The 18,767-nt window shown below is 39.2% G+C and overlaps 2 protein-coding genes across 4 annotated transcripts in view; both read right to left on the reverse strand.

Annotated features, from left to right (window-relative positions):
• Positions 1–1,739: 1,739 nt before the first annotated feature.
• On the reverse strand, positions 1,740–5,045 carry LOC115689599 (transcription factor MYB10). Of its 2 annotated transcripts, none has more exons than XM_030615699.2 (3): positions 4,631–5,045; positions 2,915–3,044; positions 1,740–2,795 (listed from the first exon to the last, which is right to left on the reverse strand). In XM_030615699.2, the coding sequence occupies exons 1-3, from the start codon at positions 4,767–4,769 to the stop codon at positions 1,979–1,981; spliced, it is 1,086 nt and encodes a 361-aa protein (XP_030471559.1). In that variant the 5' UTR covers positions 4,770–5,045; the 3' UTR covers positions 1,740–1,978. The 2 variants fall into 2 exon arrangements, with proteins under 2 accessions (XP_030471559.1, XP_056163157.1); XM_056307182.1 differs by lacking the exon at positions 4,631–5,045 and adding an exon at positions 3,871–4,557.
• Positions 5,046–16,338: 11,293 nt separating this feature from the next.
• The window catches only part of LOC115689618 (ubiquitin-NEDD8-like protein RUB2), a 91,018-nt gene continuing 88,589 nt past the window's right edge, over positions 16,339–18,767 (reverse strand). For both annotated transcript variants that reach the window (XM_056307186.1, XM_030615725.2), the window contains 2 exons: positions 18,162–18,421; positions 16,339–16,591 (listed from right to left, as the gene is read on the reverse strand). In XM_056307186.1, the coding sequence (XP_056163161.1) occupies positions 16,480–16,591; positions 18,162–18,421 (372 nt within the window). In that variant the 3' untranslated portion in view covers positions 16,339–16,479. The remainder of the gene's footprint in view (positions 16,592–18,161; positions 18,422–18,767) is intronic.

Below are 18,767 nucleotides of genomic sequence, written 5' to 3' on the forward strand. Positions count from 1 at the left end.
TTGGATGATTTTCTTATTCCCATATCTCTAAATATCATTTTCATTCAATTTTTTTTTATTTTTCTGTGACTAGGATGGCCTGAAGGATATGATCTATATTTAAAATAAGTGGATTCCAAAAGAAAGAAGCAAAACTAAATGATATATAGGTATGTTATGCTTCAAATAGTTCTAATGTTTCAATTTTATCTGAACGACAACATTTAAATAAAAAATCATAACTATTGAAAATATGTCTCATAAATCCGAAAAGAAAACTTCCTTAATTTAAGTAGGTTTTCTAATTTGAAGAGGTTTCCAAGTTTGATTACTATCCTAATTTGACTAGGTTTCCTAAAAGGAAGTTTTCCGTTTGGATCTAACTCTTATATATATAAAAGAAGTGTCTTCGTAGTGACAAGTATCCAAGAAGCGATTTCTTGTAAATTACACCCTGAAGTAATTTGAGAGTATTGGAGCTAATAAATATAGTGGCAAGATTTGTGAATTTCTTTATGAGATTAAGAGATTATATCGTGAGCAATTATGGGGTTAAATATTGTGTGAGTTATTAAGTGTAATTGGACGGTTGGGGCCAATAGCTATTCACGTGTCGAAAGACCGAATTAGCACCAATACAAAATGTTTAGAACTGAATTGGCACAAATACAAAAGGTTTAGGACTGAATTGGCACTAATGTAAAAGGTTTAGGACTGAATTGACACCAAGAAAAGGTTTATGACTAAATTGGCATCAATGTAAAAGGTTTAGGACCGAATTGGCACCAAAAAAAGATTTAGGACTAAATTGGCACAAATGCAAAAGGTTTATGACTTTTTTGACATTTTTCTCCAATCCAAGCTGACACTGCTATGTCCAAGCCTAGCACCCTCCGTCATCCTTACTCGTCCATGGCCGATGCTTCCCGATCTAGAGCCATGGCCACGAGTGACAACGGTTCGTTTGGTGCCGGCGGCCATGAAGAGGTAGCACGGTTGGACCGGGAAGGGGTGGAGATGCAGGCGGATGGAGGATAGAGAGTAATAATGTCAACGCTGAGGAGTAGCTTGGGTTGACAGCTAGTGACGCCGGAAGGGATGGTGATGTTGGCCGGATGGGGTAGTGCTCTGTGATGGAGGAGGAAGCATCGGCCGCCAAGGAGCATAAGCATATCCATAGAGGAAGGAAGAAAGAAAGAAAATCAGTGTTTTGCTTTTCCGCCTCAGCTGACACAAGTTGAATTATTATTGAATATGAACGTTACCGATTGATGTGATGTTTTGTAACTACTGAATATTTTCTCAAGTCCAAGAGGAACGATACATGTTACATTCGCTGCGTCATAATTTTTTTTTCAAATGATCTTTAACTCTTTCTAGATTTTGTGCGATTGACATTGAGTGAGATGGGGACCCAACCCCATCATATTCCCTCCATTTCTCACCTTTTTCCTCATCTTTTCTGGATGCATGCATGGTGTGCGCCCGGTGTGTTCGACTAGCCAGCTCTGAATTTTCCACGTCTACAATGACTAATTGCCATTGATTTGTCACTAAAAGTCGCGACTAAAATTCGTGCTACGCCACGATGACTCTGGAGCAGAAACTATCGGAGGCAGGCGTCGCTCCTTCCCTTAATTCCTTTTTGGCTATTGGCCTAAGCAAGTTTCAAAAGGTGGGAACGCGAAAAGTACCACCAACCAGCACCGACGGGACAAGAGACATATAATGAGTTAGGTGATGGAGCAACATGCTTCTCGTTGAACAGCAAATCAGACTCGATGACATGCTACAGAGGCGCACGTAACTCAGTTTTTTCACATTTGAAATTGAACAGCAGAGTAGATAGCGTTTTGTCAAATTCTTGACCTCGCCACCCTCTACCTACTTTTGAAAAGGACACGGATCTAAACACCGTGTGTCCTAGCTTGCGGATTTAACCGGGGTCAATTCTTGACATCAAAAGCGACGCTTTTGCGGCTGCTTCCAAATTCTACTCCTAACCTTGACAACATGCCTTCATCGGCACCGCTACGTCTGACGGACTTGTGGTGACGGAGCTGGTTCTTGAATTTTCTTGGTCTCCTCTTTCCTTTGTCGCCTCGAGCCCGAGCTCGTTCTCCAGGTACTGCAGCCAGCTCAGGTTCTCGTCCTCTGCAGAAACCCCTTCTCCGGGCCTCGGGCCGTCCTGTCCGGCGTCAGCTTTGTGGACCGAGCACGGTTCCAAGCTATCCAACATGTTCCAAAATTCGTCATCGCACTCGAACGGGATGTCTATTGTGAAGTTGCCCAACTCGTTATTGTTATTATCTGGTTTGTTCACTTCTTCCAGCTCCAATGCGCCTCGCGCATCGTAAGGGCTGTTGAAGCTGAAGAACGAATCCATCTGCTCTTCCGCGATCGGACTATCCACTCGAACAGAGTCCTTCAGACAAGCCGGTTCATTGGAGCCGGAAAAGGTGAACGACTGATCTTTGGAGTCCTTGTTATCGGGCATGCGTTGGGCTAATTTCTCTTGGACTTCTTGAGCGTCATCGGGGAGTGGCGGCGGCACCACGCCATCCTGACCACAAGATTTCACATCCAGAGGACCTTGACCCATTGAGTGTTCGAGGTCCACCGGCGCATTCCTGTCAACGCAGGCATGGGACACGAGCGAAGACGCAGAGGAAGACGAGGACGAGGAGCTAATGGAGGATTCGTGCTTCGACCGGTCAAGGCCCTTACCGGCCAAACGCTTCTTCAAATGAGTGTTCCACACATTCTTGATCTCATTGTCAGTCCTTCCAGGCAAATGTGATGCAATTTTAGACCATCTGCCCATTCGATCATTCACAAACATAAGGAGTCACAACAAAATATACAGTAAAAGATTAAGCTGTACCTAATCTAACTACTTATTAATGAGATTACAAATGCATAATTTGAAGATTACTTGTTTCCCAGCAAGTGGTGTAATTGAACGATAGTGTCCTCTTCCTCTTTCGTGAAATTCCCTCGCTTCACGTCTGGCCGCAGGTAGTTAATCCACCTCAGTCGACAACTTTTCCCGCATCGCAACAGTCCTGATGCATCCAACACGAGAAATTATATCCCACAAGACAAATTTAAGTTGTCTCGAACTCTCTTACTGTCTCTGCAACATATCTCTACAATTTTTCCAGACACCACACTTATAAAATACATCTCAGGAAACTAATTTAACATTTGCGATGGCTTGTCGCGATCTTAGGGAGATAAAATGGCCGGTTAATTTTCATGATGTCAAATCTTCTAAGCTTATTATATTGCATCCCGTTTACTCTTGTTCACACCAACATGTCAAACACGAGTACACTTTCTTTATAGCAATAACGCAGGGCATGCTTTTCAAAACGTCATGCGATTCTAGAACCCTCTGTTGTTTATGTATTAAGTCATATACTGATAGCAATTGCAAAGTACATGCAGGTTCATGCTATTCAAAGTTAACACTGTTCTTCTCCATTTTTATTTTTATTTTATTTTTTGGATAACTGCTACTCTCCTTAAGGAAAATAAAGATATCCCGGTTGACTAAATGAATCTGCGTTACTTAGGTAGGTAAACAAAGGACCATTTGCTAAATTTCCCCATAAAACCAAAGAACAAGTGGGAAGACCAGTGCAATAAAGGCATCTATTGTCAGCTGATTAGTGTTTGTCCGTTCCTAAATAATCTTGGCTAATCACATTTTTCCCGTGTGCGACTGCCATTCCATCCCGGTGTAGCAAAAATAGACCTCCCACCACCCAGAAAGAGAGAGAGAGAGAGAGAGAGAGAGAGAGAGAGAGAGAGAGAGAGAGAGAGAGAAGAATTGCGATAAAGAGAAGATGCTATATTCTGAACTAATAACACAAATTTCTGAAGAACCTGAAGAACTCTTGATGGAAAGAAGATGCTTGAAGAACTGGTGCAAATTGCATGGGGGAAAAGGGGTCCTTAAAAGAACTGCATGGCTTCCACTGCATGTACAGTCTTGAATTCCTCTCATATGTGCAGGCCAGCAATGAGATTTACCAAAGGATTGTGGTTGTATATGAATAAGATTACGCTCAAAAGCAGGTCTCTCTCTCCCTTTTTTTTTTAATTTCTATATTGTGGGTATCAAATTTCAAAGACTTGTGTTGGGAGGAATCAGGCCCACTAAATAACCCCTTTTTTATTTTTTTTATTTTTGGGTTGAATGGTTTATATAAACTTGATTAGTCTAAAAAAAAAGTAAAAGATGGACCCACAAAAACTATCCTTAAGTTGGCAGATGCGTCTCAAACCAGCATTCCTCCGGTAACAAGCTGATCATGCGAAACTTCAAATGTTAAATCCTACGGACTCAGGCTGGGCTAAATGAGATTATTAACACCCAAAATGATCATTTCTTGTAGATAATATGCCGAAATTAGCTATCTATAATCAAAGTACTGCAAGATAGCGACTTTGTATTGTTATGGAAAAAAATCATCAATATATGGAAATCTAATTAATCGAGAAACTCGAACATGATTACATCATGGTGAGTGAGCAATGATTTGAAACTGGGAAGCTATTCTCGGCAAAAATCCATCATTAAGATAAAAACAAAGACAAATCATTACGTTACTTTCAGAGAGAGAGAGGGGGAGAGAGAGTCAACCTGCTTGTTTAGGAAGAGCACGCCAGTTTTCATGGCCATACTTCTGGATGAAAGAGATGAGCCTTGAGTCCTCAGCTGGACTCCATGGACCTCTCTTCACTTGGCTCTTGTCGCAACATGGTGCTCGTCCCTTTCCCATCTCTCCCACTCTCTCCAGCCTAGGAGATAATGAGGTTGAGGTTGAAGATGAAGATGAAGCTGCAGACGGAGTTTTTTTATGTACAAACACTCTCTGTGTGGGAGCTAGAGACACTACACAAGAGAAACCTTCCAAGTTTTCTCTTCACTTGTCACCACCTTCTCGCCATTTTATACAAATGGAGAGAGAGAGAGGGGATGGATGAGGATCGATAAGGATGGTGATGATGCCCAAACAAGTGTCAATGCCTTCATATATGGGAGGTGTAGGTTTCCTATGAAGTGCTAATAAATAGGAAGGAGATCCAGCGAATTGCCCAGGAGCTATATCTCTATCCCTTATTATAAAGCAGTCTTTGATTATCAATTAATAAATTAATAAATAATTCTTGGGTTTTGTTTCAACGACCTGTTGTGCTGTACAATACACTGTACATAAATCATCTGCACCACGGTCTTCCGTCTCAGTGTTTTTTCTACACAAGTCATTCATGCAGGATTTGGGGACTTGTCTTTTTCTGCAAGAAAGAGAATATCTTCTCTTTTTTCTCACCATTGAATATATGAGCAAGGTTGCTCTTTAAATCCCTCATAATGGGAGATGCTAGATTAATTTAATCTACTCTGACAACATGTGGACACGCATTTACATGTATGCCAGAAATGGGCATTTGAAAGATTAAAGAGCACCATTTTAGGGCAAAAGATTTGAACCATTATATAACGAAATAGAATCAATGACGGAGAAATTTTCCAATTAGTCATAAATCTAGCGTGCAAATGTCAATTCAGTCCCAAACTTTTCAATTTTGTCAATATAATGCTAAATCTTTATGTGAAATTTCAATGTAATCATTCCGGCTAAGTTTCGCCGAAAATTGCAACTTACATGCTAAAGTCGTGCAACTTGCGTGCTAAAATTGTGCAACTTGCGTGTGCACACTAATCTTATTGTTTAAATACAGCAAAAGCCCCATTTTTCCTATAATTTGATAAATTATAATTTCTTCTAGGTTACTAGTGGCTTCCATCATCGAGGAGTAGTGCCCTATGAAATAGTAATAAGTAGGAAGGAGATCCTGGAATATTGCCCCGTGAGTTATATCTCTATCCCTTGAAATGGTCCTCAACTGTTAACTATTAATGGATTCTTGGATTTTGTTTCAATGCCCTGTTGTGTGGTACACTGTCCATGAATCAAGTGCACCAGAGTCTTCCCTCTCAGTGTTTTTTCTACACAAGTAATTCATGCAAGGTCTGGAGAATTGTCCTTTTTGATAAGAAAGATGATATTCTTTTCATTTTTCTTGCAAGGCCATTTATTATCTGACCTAGATTTCTCTTGGATTCCTCATAATAGAAGACTACTTTAGAGCAATTTGATCTATAATTGGGTGTTAGCTCTCTTCTCGGTAATAATCTCCGACCAATGAAATTCATCTCGTCATTTTCATTAGTTCATCCATTTGATTTCCTCATAGGCCAGGAGAATAATCGCTTTCCAAAGAAATTGAACCTAGACAAAACTTTTAAGCTTTTCACAAAAGGAAGAGCATTTGGTGAGAGAATTCTTTTGAGGGAGTGACTTGGGGAAGAAAGTGAGTGATCTTACCTCGTCCGCTACTTTCTTTGATCTTAGTCGGCGTTTTAATTAGAAAGAAGGTATTTCCTCAAATAGTTGATTGGAGACCTTTGTCCGGTGAAGCAATATCCTTCAAGGCAGTCTTTGTTTAGACCATTATTTAGTGGACAACTCGGACAATGCCGGGGACATAAAAAATTAAAAACTCACCGTGTATAAATTGATGTGTCGGATTTTTATTTAGTTTTTGAACGTACATGACACAACCTTATTTATTTGAATATCGATTTGGATTAGTCGCATCACTTTGACGAAAAAATTTTGTCATGTAATTTTTTACTCGTGATCTAATTTGACAAAAAGTACTCATTCCTTAATGATAGAATAAAAGGTAATTAGATTTACGTGCTAAAACCGGCAATTTGTGCGTAGTCGCTAATGCCATTTTTCAATGACATTAAAAGCTCTATCTCCTTTAAAAAACTTAATAAGTTTGTGCATAGATGCTAATGCTATGCGTCCTATACTTTTCTCATCATATTATATTATAAAAGAAAGATGACATCTCACTTTAAGGAATTTCAATATTTTTTCTTTCAAAAATATATTGATAGTATTTATTATTCAATTGTTGTATCCATGGACAAATTATATATGTTAATTATTGTCTAATGATAAACATAACCAAATTATGAACTCTGCATAACTCCCTGTCAACTTCCTTAATTTTTATATATGTGAAACTCTTGATTAATTTTAATAGTTTGATAAAAATCACATTCATTATAAATGAGTGACGGATAATAAAATTTACGTGCTAAAATCGTGCAATTTATATGTGCAGGCTAATATCATTTTCTAATAATAATAGAAGCTTTATTTTTCTCTAATAAATTATAATTTTTTTCATATATTACTTCCGGCTTCTATCATTCTTCTACATGGGATAAGTAGATTGCCTATGAAATGGTAATACATAGGAACAAGATCCCGCAATACTACGCCACGAGTTAGATCTCTGTCTCTTAAAATGGTCTTCAACTATTGATTATCAATTAATTCTTGGCTTTTGTTTCAATGCCCTATTGTATAGGTGCTGTTCATAAATCAAGTGAACCCCAGTCTTCCCTCTTAGTGTTTTCTCTACACAAGTAATTCATGAAAGATTTTTAGAATTGTCTTTTATGGGAAGAAAGATAATATCTTCTCATTTCTCTTACTTGGCCATTTATTATTTGAGCTAGAATTCTCTTGAATTTCTCGTATGGAAGATACTTTAGGTTAATTTAATTTATTTATGGGCACTCTTTTCTTGGTAATAATCTCCAACCAATGAAAATATCTCGCCATTTTTCATTAGTTCCATTATCCTCTTGTTATCTAGTGCACAACTCAACAATCTTTGGAGACATAAAAGACTCAACATGTATAGATTAATATGTCGGATTTTTTTTTTGGTTTTTGAACATACATGACCTTATTTATTTAAATATCTACTTGGATAATTTGTCACGTCATTTTCATGAAATAATTTGCTAATGTAATTTTACACGCATTATCTAACTATGGCTCTTTGACTCCACATTATGTATTCAATAGATGATGTCTAAACATGTCTTACTGTGCATATGGATGTAATACACACTAATATAATTGCTGAGAGGGACCGGGGTCCGAGCAGTCTTTTCCCTTATTATTTCCATATAAACCAAATTTTATCTTGGGGAGATTAGTAATCTACTTTTAGAAAGGGAAATATTTGCCGAGAACTTAAGTTTATGAATAAGTTGCAATCATCACCGTTGAGCGGAGAATCTTTATTTTTAGTCATTTATGTCAATTTCTTTCACTTAATCCACCTATTGGGCACTAGTAGAACTCTCCCAAATGGGTAGCATTCCCTTTACTTCCCAAATGTGTAGCATTCCCTTTACTTGCATGTTATAATATTTAAATAGGATTTTATTTTATCTTTCCAAAGTAACCTCAATTACTTGTAAAAAAAATTAATTAACATAAATAAAATCTGATGATGATTTCTACATAACAACATGTTGTCTTCATTAGTTTTATTTCTCTAAGTTATTCAGTCTAAAACTTTTGGTTAATGTTGATAATTTCATAGAAATCTCATTCCTTAAAATTCGAATAAAAGATAATTAGATTTACGTGCAAAAATCGTGCAATTTGTGCTTTCAATAACAGTGAAAGCTCTATCTCTTTCTACAATTAAATAAATTATATTCTCTCTGTCACTACTAGCTTCCATCACCATTTACTTACGGCGTCTATCTTCTTAAATTTCATACATGCATCGAGCATGCGTGTATGCTAGTCCTTAATTAAGGAACATGATCGGTAAGCGCACTCCCTTTTACTGACAAAGTTATCTATTTGAAATTTAATTTATCACTTACAAGAATCATGTCAGTTTTTTATGAAATTGATCATTCTGACGTTGTCTAATTTTATAGAATCACCGCCAATTCACTTAAAATTTTAAATATTAAAATAAATACATGGTTTTTATTAATGTGCATTATACCAATATTCCTCATTGTAGGTTTGGAGTTTCCCTAAGAATGGAACTGAAAATTGATTAGAAAGTTGAGAGACAAACGAAAGGTATTGGATAAAATTTTGTAGGATCATTGCTAAAATTTTTAAAAGCTTCCTAGTGGTCCCACAATTCTACGTGGCCTTTTTGGAGCGTCCAACTAACGCAAGAAGTTATGGTAGTGCCACCGTTCCATCTGATTCAGTGTTCACTTGTAAATGCAAGAGCAAGGAACTAGCTACGCCGTTTGGATGGTCTTGTCACTTTTTTTTTTTTGTTTTTGGTTGGATTTTCTTGTTAACAACTAAAAAAGAAATATCCTTATTTTCAATAAACTCTTTCTTGTGTCATTAGTAATCAATGGATTAAAAGTTAAAACATTTCATTACTAAGACTTCGTTTATTTTTATGAAAAATATTTCCAAGAAAATGGCAATATTTTCCGCGGTTGAAATTTGAAAATAAACTGGAAATTATTTTCCGTCGTTGAAACGGATAACCTAATTTCATTTTCCTAATAGACATGCACTATTGGGGAGCTAGTGACTTGGCCATGGCAGCCGGGGAACCGGCCATGGGCAATGAGGTCCTAGGCCTTGCCTTGTTGGACTCAAGCCTGGCCTTAATGGACCTAGGGCCCTAATACCTAAGCCCGGGCTCGACCTCCATGGACCTAGGCACAGACATTAGGGTCTCGAGTTATGCCTTGATGGACTTCGGCACGGCACCGGAGACTCGAGCCCGAGCACGAGGTCCTTGGCCTAGCTTGGCCTCTGTTGACTCAAGCCCAGCCTCCCCAGGTGACGAGGATCTAGGCATGGGCACCAAAGCCTTGGGCCCGACATCTAAGGACTTGGGCCAAGAAGCCGAGTAAAGGTACCGGGGTCCCAAGCCTAGTCTCTGTGAACTCGGGTCAGGGTGCCAAGGTCCCAAGCATAAGTGCCGGTGTCCTGATCCTAACCTTTATAGACTCGGGCCCAACATCGGGGTTCCAAGCCCGGTTGCTCGGCCTCTGTGGACTTGAGCCAAGCCTAAGCTTTGGGGAATCAAGCTTGGGCGTCGGGGTCTTAGACCTGGCCTCTTTGTACCCTAGCCTAACTTCGATGGTCTCGACCTCGACCTCTATACTCGAGCTGCTAAAGACGCTGGAACAAGCGTGGGGATTCCTATGCTCAAGTGCAAAGCCTCTGTTCCAAGCCGATGTCTAGTCAGATTTTAGAAGACGATTTTCGATTTTTTAAAAAGAAAGTCATTGTCTTGAATTTAAGCATAGGTTTTCCGTTGGTTAGGAAAATATTTTCCGTTGACTCAATTTTCTATGCAATCCAAATACTGGAAAAGCCAGAAAATGTTTTCATAAAAAAGTTTTCCGCAAAATAAATAGAGCAAAGTGTAACTTATGTGTACTCGGAATAGTGGTAAGGCAATATCTGTACTGGTTTTCGTGCAACTCGACTAGTCCACCTTCTCAAGAGATTTTAAGGGCTCACTCTTGCACATGGCCTAGTGCATCGAAATGTTAACTCCTTAAAGTGCTTCCAACTTCAGTTGAACTCAAGATCGTACGAAGATAAGTAAACTCTCTTGTCATTCAAGTCAATACATTGATGGTATCAACTAAAAAAAATGTATTTATTATTGACTAATATTTTGTGCATGCGTTCGATCATATAACCCTACACTACATAAATCCAGGCGGGTATTCTCTTCTCGAGCAATGTCATGTATATAAAAACTTGACCATAAGATTGGGATACTAATTTAGTAAGTCATATAGTAGACGAAAAATAACTATTTAAATAAGCAGGTCGTATGCAATGCTTAATAGCAATCCGTCGCACCCCTCAGCATATCAGTTTTACAAATCAATTTTAGTATACTTAACATTTCTCTTCTCCGAATTCTTATAAATGAGATTGTCAATAATCTTACGAAACAATGCTACAACAGTTCAATCGAGAGGTCGAAAAGATACATAACAACATAAAGTGGCTTCCTTTGGATCACGCACTCCAATGTAAAACTGAGGCTAACATAGGTTGACCATCTAGTTAAGGAAAAACCCAATGGTCAAAACGTACTCTGCGTCTAGAATCACCTACCTAACAACAGAAGCAACCATAAACACGAGTCCAAACTGTGCTTTCCGATTCCGATTTTATAAGAATCATGAAATCAAAAGATACGCCATACTAATTACCAACTTTTGTGCCAATAATCAATATAACAATTAAAGAATGAAAGAATTAGCAAGCTGCTTTTGTTAAGCCAAATTCAATCCTGCTATGGGTTAGCTAGGTATATATCAACATCCCTCGTTTGATTAAAGAATTGGAAAGGCACTTTCAATCCTCGCCCTGGTTGGTGAATCAACTCTTTTGTCGCTACATTGACAGGTTCATAGTAACGGAGAAAGAAGTCATGGAGGGGAGGTGATAAAGTTGGATCACATCTCTTACTTGTTTACGTAAATGTAGGTACGCAGTTCAGCCAAGAACGACGCTTTGAGCTCCCCTCTTTTTCTATTATGGTAGGGTCCCCTGTAGAGAAAAATAACATTTCATGTTTTGTCCACACCTTTTTGTGGAAATTAGTATGAAATTGCCTCTTATTTCATCGTGTATATATGTAAAGTCTCCAAATACCCGGATTCGTTAGAGTCCCCCTTGTAATACTCGTGAACGAAGCACACTGGGCGGGTGACGGGCGTGCTTCGATCGGATTCCGTTTTTCACAATGGCAACAAGCCATTGCAAGGAATTTAGTTCTTACAAGTAAATGCTCGAGTGTCCATGAATAGTACAATCGGAAAAATAAAGAAATGGTGCATGTATCCCTATATATAAGATATAAATATGAAGAAATGTGACCGCTCATGATGCACATAGGTCTCTAGATCAATGGGGCCCGACTCCAAAGTGGCTACGGAACTTGAAGAAACGCAAATTCAACGATCAACGCCAGTCGCACAAAAGTGAAAATTTTCTTCATCAATTGGAGGCACGATCGAGTAGCAGATACACTGCGAATGAAGTCGTTCAGTGAACTAATCCCTTTGAATTAGAAACTCATCGGCATTTAATAGTTGCTCCTCCAGGAATGTCTAAAACGTGTCAATTGTACAAATCGACATCACTCGACGTTGATGGCTTTCACCAACAATATAGAAATATCAAATTAACTAACCACAAGTTGGAATGTCTTAGAGCTATACTAGATTCAAAGCGTGCGTGTCTGAATGATCGTACCCGTCCATATCAAAAGCCCCACGGTGGGAGAGGCTCGTGACAAAAACTTCAAGTCTAATGATTTAGGTGACCCTCCCAATACTGGGTAATTTATAAAAATATCAGCAAGACTTCGGCTCCTCTATATACTTTGCACTATTATTAGCTATGTTCGAATGTCCAACCTAGTGACGTGGGATACTTCAACGTCCTCTCTCACATGTAAATAGGATTATGAACGACACGTGGAATTCGACAATCGGATACTTTAATAAATCATGAGGGATGCCAAAACACCTTGCCCCTATGCAATCTTGCGGGTCCAATCAATCTACCAACTTGCAAGTCTTTGATTAATTAATGTGCACGGATTCAAAGTCTTTTGTTAGGGAAGCTAACAATAATAATAATAATAATAAGCTGTGTGTTTTACCATTTCGATACCTAATCTTGAAATTAGCCCAAAAAGAAAAGTATAAAAAAAGGGGAGAAGAAGATACCTAATCTTGACATATGTTTGGGTCGGGTGGGTTATTAGGGCTCTCACTAACCGGTCTGACTTTCCAATTGACTACCAAACTGAAAAAGAGATTGTCCAGTAATAGCATGAGATCCCACAGTGAAATGATAACCTCTGCATGACGCCAATCTTATGTATTGCATATTAGATACGATTTTCTAGTCGTAAACACGGTTTCTGAATTTTCTAATCCTCTTCGTGCACGCGCGCGCACGGATGGTATTTTGGATTTGTCAAAGTTAAAACCAGTGTTGGTCTAAGACAATAACATGAATGTCCTTGTGCGCTGTCATTTCGGTTTTAGAATAGTCATTCTTCGTAACTGCTAACTTCAATTTTTCCACAGATCGTAACCATCCTCTAGATGACCCTTTTTTTCTCCCTCCTCTCCTTTTTCCGATGCCTCTCCTCTGGATGGCTAAATTTGTAAGAAATAGAAGGTTCATATGTCTCAGACTAGTCTTTGTTTGATAATGAAAGCTGGATACCGTTTCGTATACATGAAAATTGCAAGTTAGCAGACACCAATCTTATGTAATATATGTTCACGCAAGCGCACAGAGAGATATGCGGGATTTAACAGCTTCTTACATATTGTTTGTTGCCAAAGATGAGATCAAAAGCATTCCAAACAGTTGGATCATTTAAGTTGATTGACTGCCTAGTTCTTGTGATAACCTTGCGTGAATCAAATCTAAAATGAGGTCCATATCTTAACTAGCTTGATAGGAGCTTTACTTATGATTTAGATTCTATGTATCATAGTCAGGGGGACTTTTATACCGCCAATCTTCAAAATTTTGTGGAGAAGAAACCATGAGATGAATTTGCCTAGTGATGATTGGGAACAGGGTCTGAGAATCTAACATATCAAGTTCCAAGTGATTAGTAATTCAATAGCGATCTACCTCATACAGTGGTATTGCTTTGGCTTGGGCATCCGTTAAGCTAACTTCTCCAAATTGACATTTCTTTAGGCGTCACCAACAGCTCACTTTCCATTCTTACTTTTCTTCTATCACTAGTTCACTCAAAAAGATAGTTCTATCATCCATAAAAAGAGAGAGTGCAACAAGCCTGTGCCTGGTTATCCAAATTTGAGTTTGGATATGATAACAAATTATTATATCCAGTGTTTGGCGACATCCTCTGGACCGGATAAACCCGAATATAGTTGGATAAAATGTTAATAAGAAATCTGGGACAATGATGGGTTAAACCCGGATTAGGGAAAAATTATCCAAAAACTCCTAAACCTATTGTACTTTAGTTAATTCGATCATAATCCTTTTTCACATTTTGCCAATTTAGTACATTTGGCCAATTTTGGCTAGAAATTACTGATAGGGACGCTGGCCGTACTACGTGGCACGATCAACGCTGATGTGAACAATTTTTAATAATATTTTAATAATTATTTTCTCTTTTTCTTTCTTTTTTCTATCATTTCTTCTTCTTTTTGCTAATAACCGGCCATAGGCCATAGACGATGGTCGGCCATTGGCCATGGCTGGGCGGGCTAGCCTCGCCTGGGCAAGGGTCACCCTCGCTCGCCACAAGCAAGGCCCAACAAAGAGGGCGAGCCCCGACGAGGGGAGCCCTTGCCTAGGCTAGGGTGGCCTTGCCGGGTGCTGCCTTCGTTTGGGCGAGGGCCAACCTTGCTAGGTCTGGCAAGGGGAGCCCTCTCCCTGTTGGGCCTCACCTGTGGCGGGCTAGGGTGAGTCTCGTCCAGGTGAGGCTAGCCAGCCCGGCCATGGCCGATGGCTAGCCACTAGCAGAAAGAAAAAAAACATAAAAAATAATTAAAAATCGAAAAGTATTAAAAAATTATTTAAAAAATTATCCACGTCAGCATCAACTATGCCATGTAAGACGGCCGATGTTTACGTTAACGAATTCCGGCCAAAATTAGCCAAATGAAATCGAATAGAAAAATATGAAAAAGTTTATGGCTAAATTGGTAAAATTGAAAGATAGATGACTGAATTGGCAAAAATGTAATACACTTTAGACTTTTTAGACAATTTCCCCCTGGGTTGGATAATTTTATTTTAAAATAACTTCACAAAGGCCATTATTTTTCAACAATGGAGTAATGGAGTGACGCATCCGGATATTGCTTCACCAACCACTGCACAATCGTTGTCATCTCCGATCATCACCAAACGTCATTGCTAGCCAACCAATTGTGTTCCAATGATTGAGGGTGTAAAGGAGAAATTAAACGTCGGAGAACTCGAATCCGCTCATGAGTGTGCCAGATCTTTTGAGGTTGTCGTGCACAATAGAGACATGTTTGCTTTCGTTACTCACTGCCCTTGCACCGTCTACCTCCTCTCCGCCCCACACTACCCCCAAATTCTCGGCTTCGCCGTCAAGTGGAGCTCAAACTTCAAGCACTGTGTCAGCCACCTTGTTGCCAGCCTTCAACCTTTGCATCAACACTGCTGCCTCATCTACCAGATTGGCTGCCACCGTTGCCTCCCCGGTCGCTCTGTCACACCCTCGGCAGCCCGAGGCCAATCTAGACACTAGTGAAGTTGAGCAAGGACTATGGCCTGCAGGCTTGGCGAAGCTGGCGGCGAATGAGACGAACTAGAGGGAGCTTAAGAAAGCGGGTTTGACAACGCTAATGGGGGAGCTCAAGGAGCGAGATCTACAAATTCCGTGGGAGATTGTGCTGTGCAACTGGGACGTGAGGCAGCTTTTCCTCAGGCAAGTGAAGTACGCATGTGCCAACACTTACACTCATTCAAGTTGGGGAAGCCGATCGAGAGGACAACGGATGGGATGGCACGTTCAGAGCACAACGAGGAGTATCGGAAGTGACGGAGGTCAAAGCAACTGGAAATAACAAAAAATTTTAAAAATTTTCAATCCCATCTTAAATTACATCAAATATATGATGAAATTTTCTACAATCCAAAGGATATTTAGTGGATTTCTAATTCCACCTTATCCTATTCTAAACGCAGCCTAAGAGGATTATGCCACACAAGAAAAACCTGATGCAAGACGTAGAAATTATCCCATGAACATAGAAAAGAATCACCGTACCAAATTGACAGCCCGTTGGGTTTGGCTTGTTGGAGAAAAGGTTCAAAGAGTCGATGAAGCGTCAATTGTTTGACCTTATGCTCAAGAACAGTATCATGCATGACGTTAAACTGACTGCAAACATGATGTAACCTTCATAATCATGCTCGAGGGGAATCTGTTAAGTATGGGTCGGTACGTAGCAGAAATGAAGAAAATGGAAAGATAAATCGCTGATTTTGACATGAGAAAACGCCTCGCAGGGTACTATCTCCTGTAGTCACCTTTGGGTGGTTCATGGACTGATGAACAGAGAAATTGCAGTTTTACTCCAACACATTATGTTACGCTGTATCCAAATTGGCTTTTGACATCTTATGTCAAAACTGTCAAGAGCGTGTCAAGATCGAAAACCTCCGAGATGCTCCAAAGTTTGTGAGATGTCATACCGGAGTTGTGAACATATATATCTTGCGGGATACAATCCTAAGATGAATCCATGCACAAACTCAACGCTCTAAATACGCTGCACTGCTTGAGCAAAACCAGTGGCAATCAGCATGCTTGTGCGCTATAATTTAAGAAGGCAAATATTGGTGATCCAAGCTCTGATGCAAAAGCAGATTTAAGAAAAAACAACAACAGGAATAGAGCAAAAAGGCAATTATCATGTTCATAGAGTTGCTTATAACATCTCAAGTCTATCCACACTGCAAAAGGATTAAGCAAGCTTTCTTTAGTTCAATGAAGTGCCAACAGTGAACACAACCCCAGTATGGTAAGATTCAATTAAAATCTGCCACCTCTCAGTGCAAGCACAAGATGGAGGACAGAGCCACCCTCAATGTTGTAGTCTCGAGCTGTTTTATCGTCTGCAAGCTGCTTACCGGCATATATAAGCCTGTAAACCAATTGAAAGCGAAAATGATAAGATTCAGAGGTTCCATGCTAAAGAAATATCAACGTCAATATCAGTTTCGCTGAGGGAAAACAAATGAAATAATGGAAGTGGAGAAGACCATTGATCATAACTATATGGACTCACACACAGAAGACCTTTGCTACAGCCATCATTAAGAACCAAAGAATAAAAAGGTGGTGAAGTTTTTAGGAGATGTAAAAGCACCAATTCACCAAGACCTTTTGATAAAGACAGGAAGATATAGGATTATATCAATATATTAGTGCAAGCAAAACTGTAGATATAATCAAATAAAATCAGGTCCAATTTTCACGAACACCTCCCTCCATGTAAATACGGGAGAGTATCACTTCTGTGTAGTTTCTTATCCCTACAATGAAATTACTCACTCAACCAAACTGCTATGAACTCACATAAGAAAATAAAAAACTGAATTAAGTGGATGAAGAACAGTCTCATAAGTTTCAAGACAAATAAAGTTGCATTTTCCTAGAACAAGAAAGCAAAATGTTGACCGCAGAGAGCTTTACCATTTTCTTTTACAGTGAAGCAAGTGATAGAACAAGCCTGTAATATTGCCATCATCAATTGAACAAGCTAAATGCCATATATAGCTCGAAGACAACTCTCGGGAATAAACAACTACGAAGAGACCAGGAAAACAAGGTTTCCCCAGAATTTATCATAACCGTCCAAGCCACCCAAAGTTTCAAACGAGTGAGGATTTCACTCTGAGCTAAAGGATCAGAGATTTAGAATTAAAGGCATAAAACATGTTATGGTAGAGCTTACTTCATGATTGACGCTGTAGAAACTGACGAATCTACACCCATAAACATTGCAAGCTTTTAGATATCTCTCTTTTCCTTTTATTTTTTGGGAGTAGTAATTTCACAACTATCTCCACAGCAAAAGCCAAAGGACAGACACCCAGGAAACAAAAACTTCACAAAAAGAAAAAGGCCAAAAAATATATGAAGACCCAATCCCAAGTCTAATTAAACACAGCCCATCTAAGGATGCCATGAAGATTCATGAACCTATGCGCTATATTTGGTATAAGATCCCTAGGCAACAGACAAACGTAAACGCATGCCAAGAAAGATTTCATCTTTTACCACCAAAGAACAGTAAATGAGTCATTAGTTTCACTACAAAAGGTGAAGAAAAAGGAAATCAGGAACCAAGCAATATAAACTAACAGAAGAGAAACCCCAATCATTCATTCTGATTCCAAGGAGAATGATTAAGCAAAGCACTCACGTCAGTGAACCCAAAAATAGTATTTCTTAAACTGGATTAACTCGACCAGATAAGTATCAAGGATATCACAGAATTTCACAATCTACCAAATCTACCCACAGAGCAAGAACAACTGTACCATATAATACCTTAAGGAAGTTGCAGGAAACCACAGTCAGACTTGCAGAAAAGCAGGTATGAAACAAAATAAGGAGCAATTCAAAGTTCAAGAAAATTAGTACAGAGTCAAAAGGAACAGAATAACAATGCAATAATAGCACCAAATAGTATGAGAGAGAAAGAGTACCTTTGCTGGACAGGTGGAATTCCTTCTTTCTCTTCAACCCTTTCCTTGATACGGTCGATGGTATCGGTCGGCTCAATATCTATTTCAATTTCCTTCCCAGTAAGGGTCTTAACCTTGATCATAGTTCCTCCCCTGAGCCTCAACACCAGATGAAGGGTCGACTCCTTTTGGATGTTATAGTCCGCAAGAGTTCGTCCATCTTCCAATTGCTTACCAGCAAAGATCAATCGCTGTTGGTCCGGAGGAATACCTTCCTTGTCCTAATAGAGAAAGCAGAATTCTCATGTCAAACCAAGCACAAGCACCTCCATCCCATTAGCATATTGCTTACTTGCTCCACTTGGTTTCTACACATATAATCCAAAACCCCAATTGAAATTTGATTTTTTCAAAGGACGATTCCCAAGCATACCTCTCAGCGCAACATTTCCTCTACAAACCAACTCAAAGGCCACATACAAGATATCATCAGTCCATCAGAACTAGAGAGGTTACTCGTCGCTGTGACTTGACAAGACCGTCACATTACCGGTACACCAGAAGCCCAATCATCTAAAACCTTTTGCTTGCTAGAGAGATTCATCCCAGCAAAAACCCTAATCGAAT

The sequence above is a fragment of the Syzygium oleosum genome, unplaced genomic scaffold (genome assembly GCF_021117445.2).
Source record: "Syzygium oleosum isolate NSW1041296 unplaced genomic scaffold, Sole_v2.1 Sole_v2.51, whole genome shotgun sequence".
NCBI classification, from domain to species: Eukaryota; Viridiplantae; Streptophyta; class Magnoliopsida; order Myrtales; family Myrtaceae; genus Syzygium; species Syzygium oleosum.

What these genes read in the sequence shown, in the direction of transcription:
- LOC115689599 (XM_030615699.2), bottom strand. Translation starts at nt 4,769, where the DNA reads ATGGGAAAGGGACGAGCACCATGTTGCGACAAGAGCCAAGTGAAGAGA. An exon ending in TGCTCTTCCTAAACAAGCAG is followed by an intron (nt 3,045 to 4,630) that starts GTTGACTCTCTC and finishes TGGATGCATCAG; the next exon opens with GACTGTTGCGATGCGGGAAA. An exon ending in CACCACTTGCTGGGAAACAA is followed by an intron (nt 2,796 to 2,914) that starts GTAATCTTCAAA and finishes TCGAATGGGCAG; the next exon opens with ATGGTCTAAAATTGCATCAC.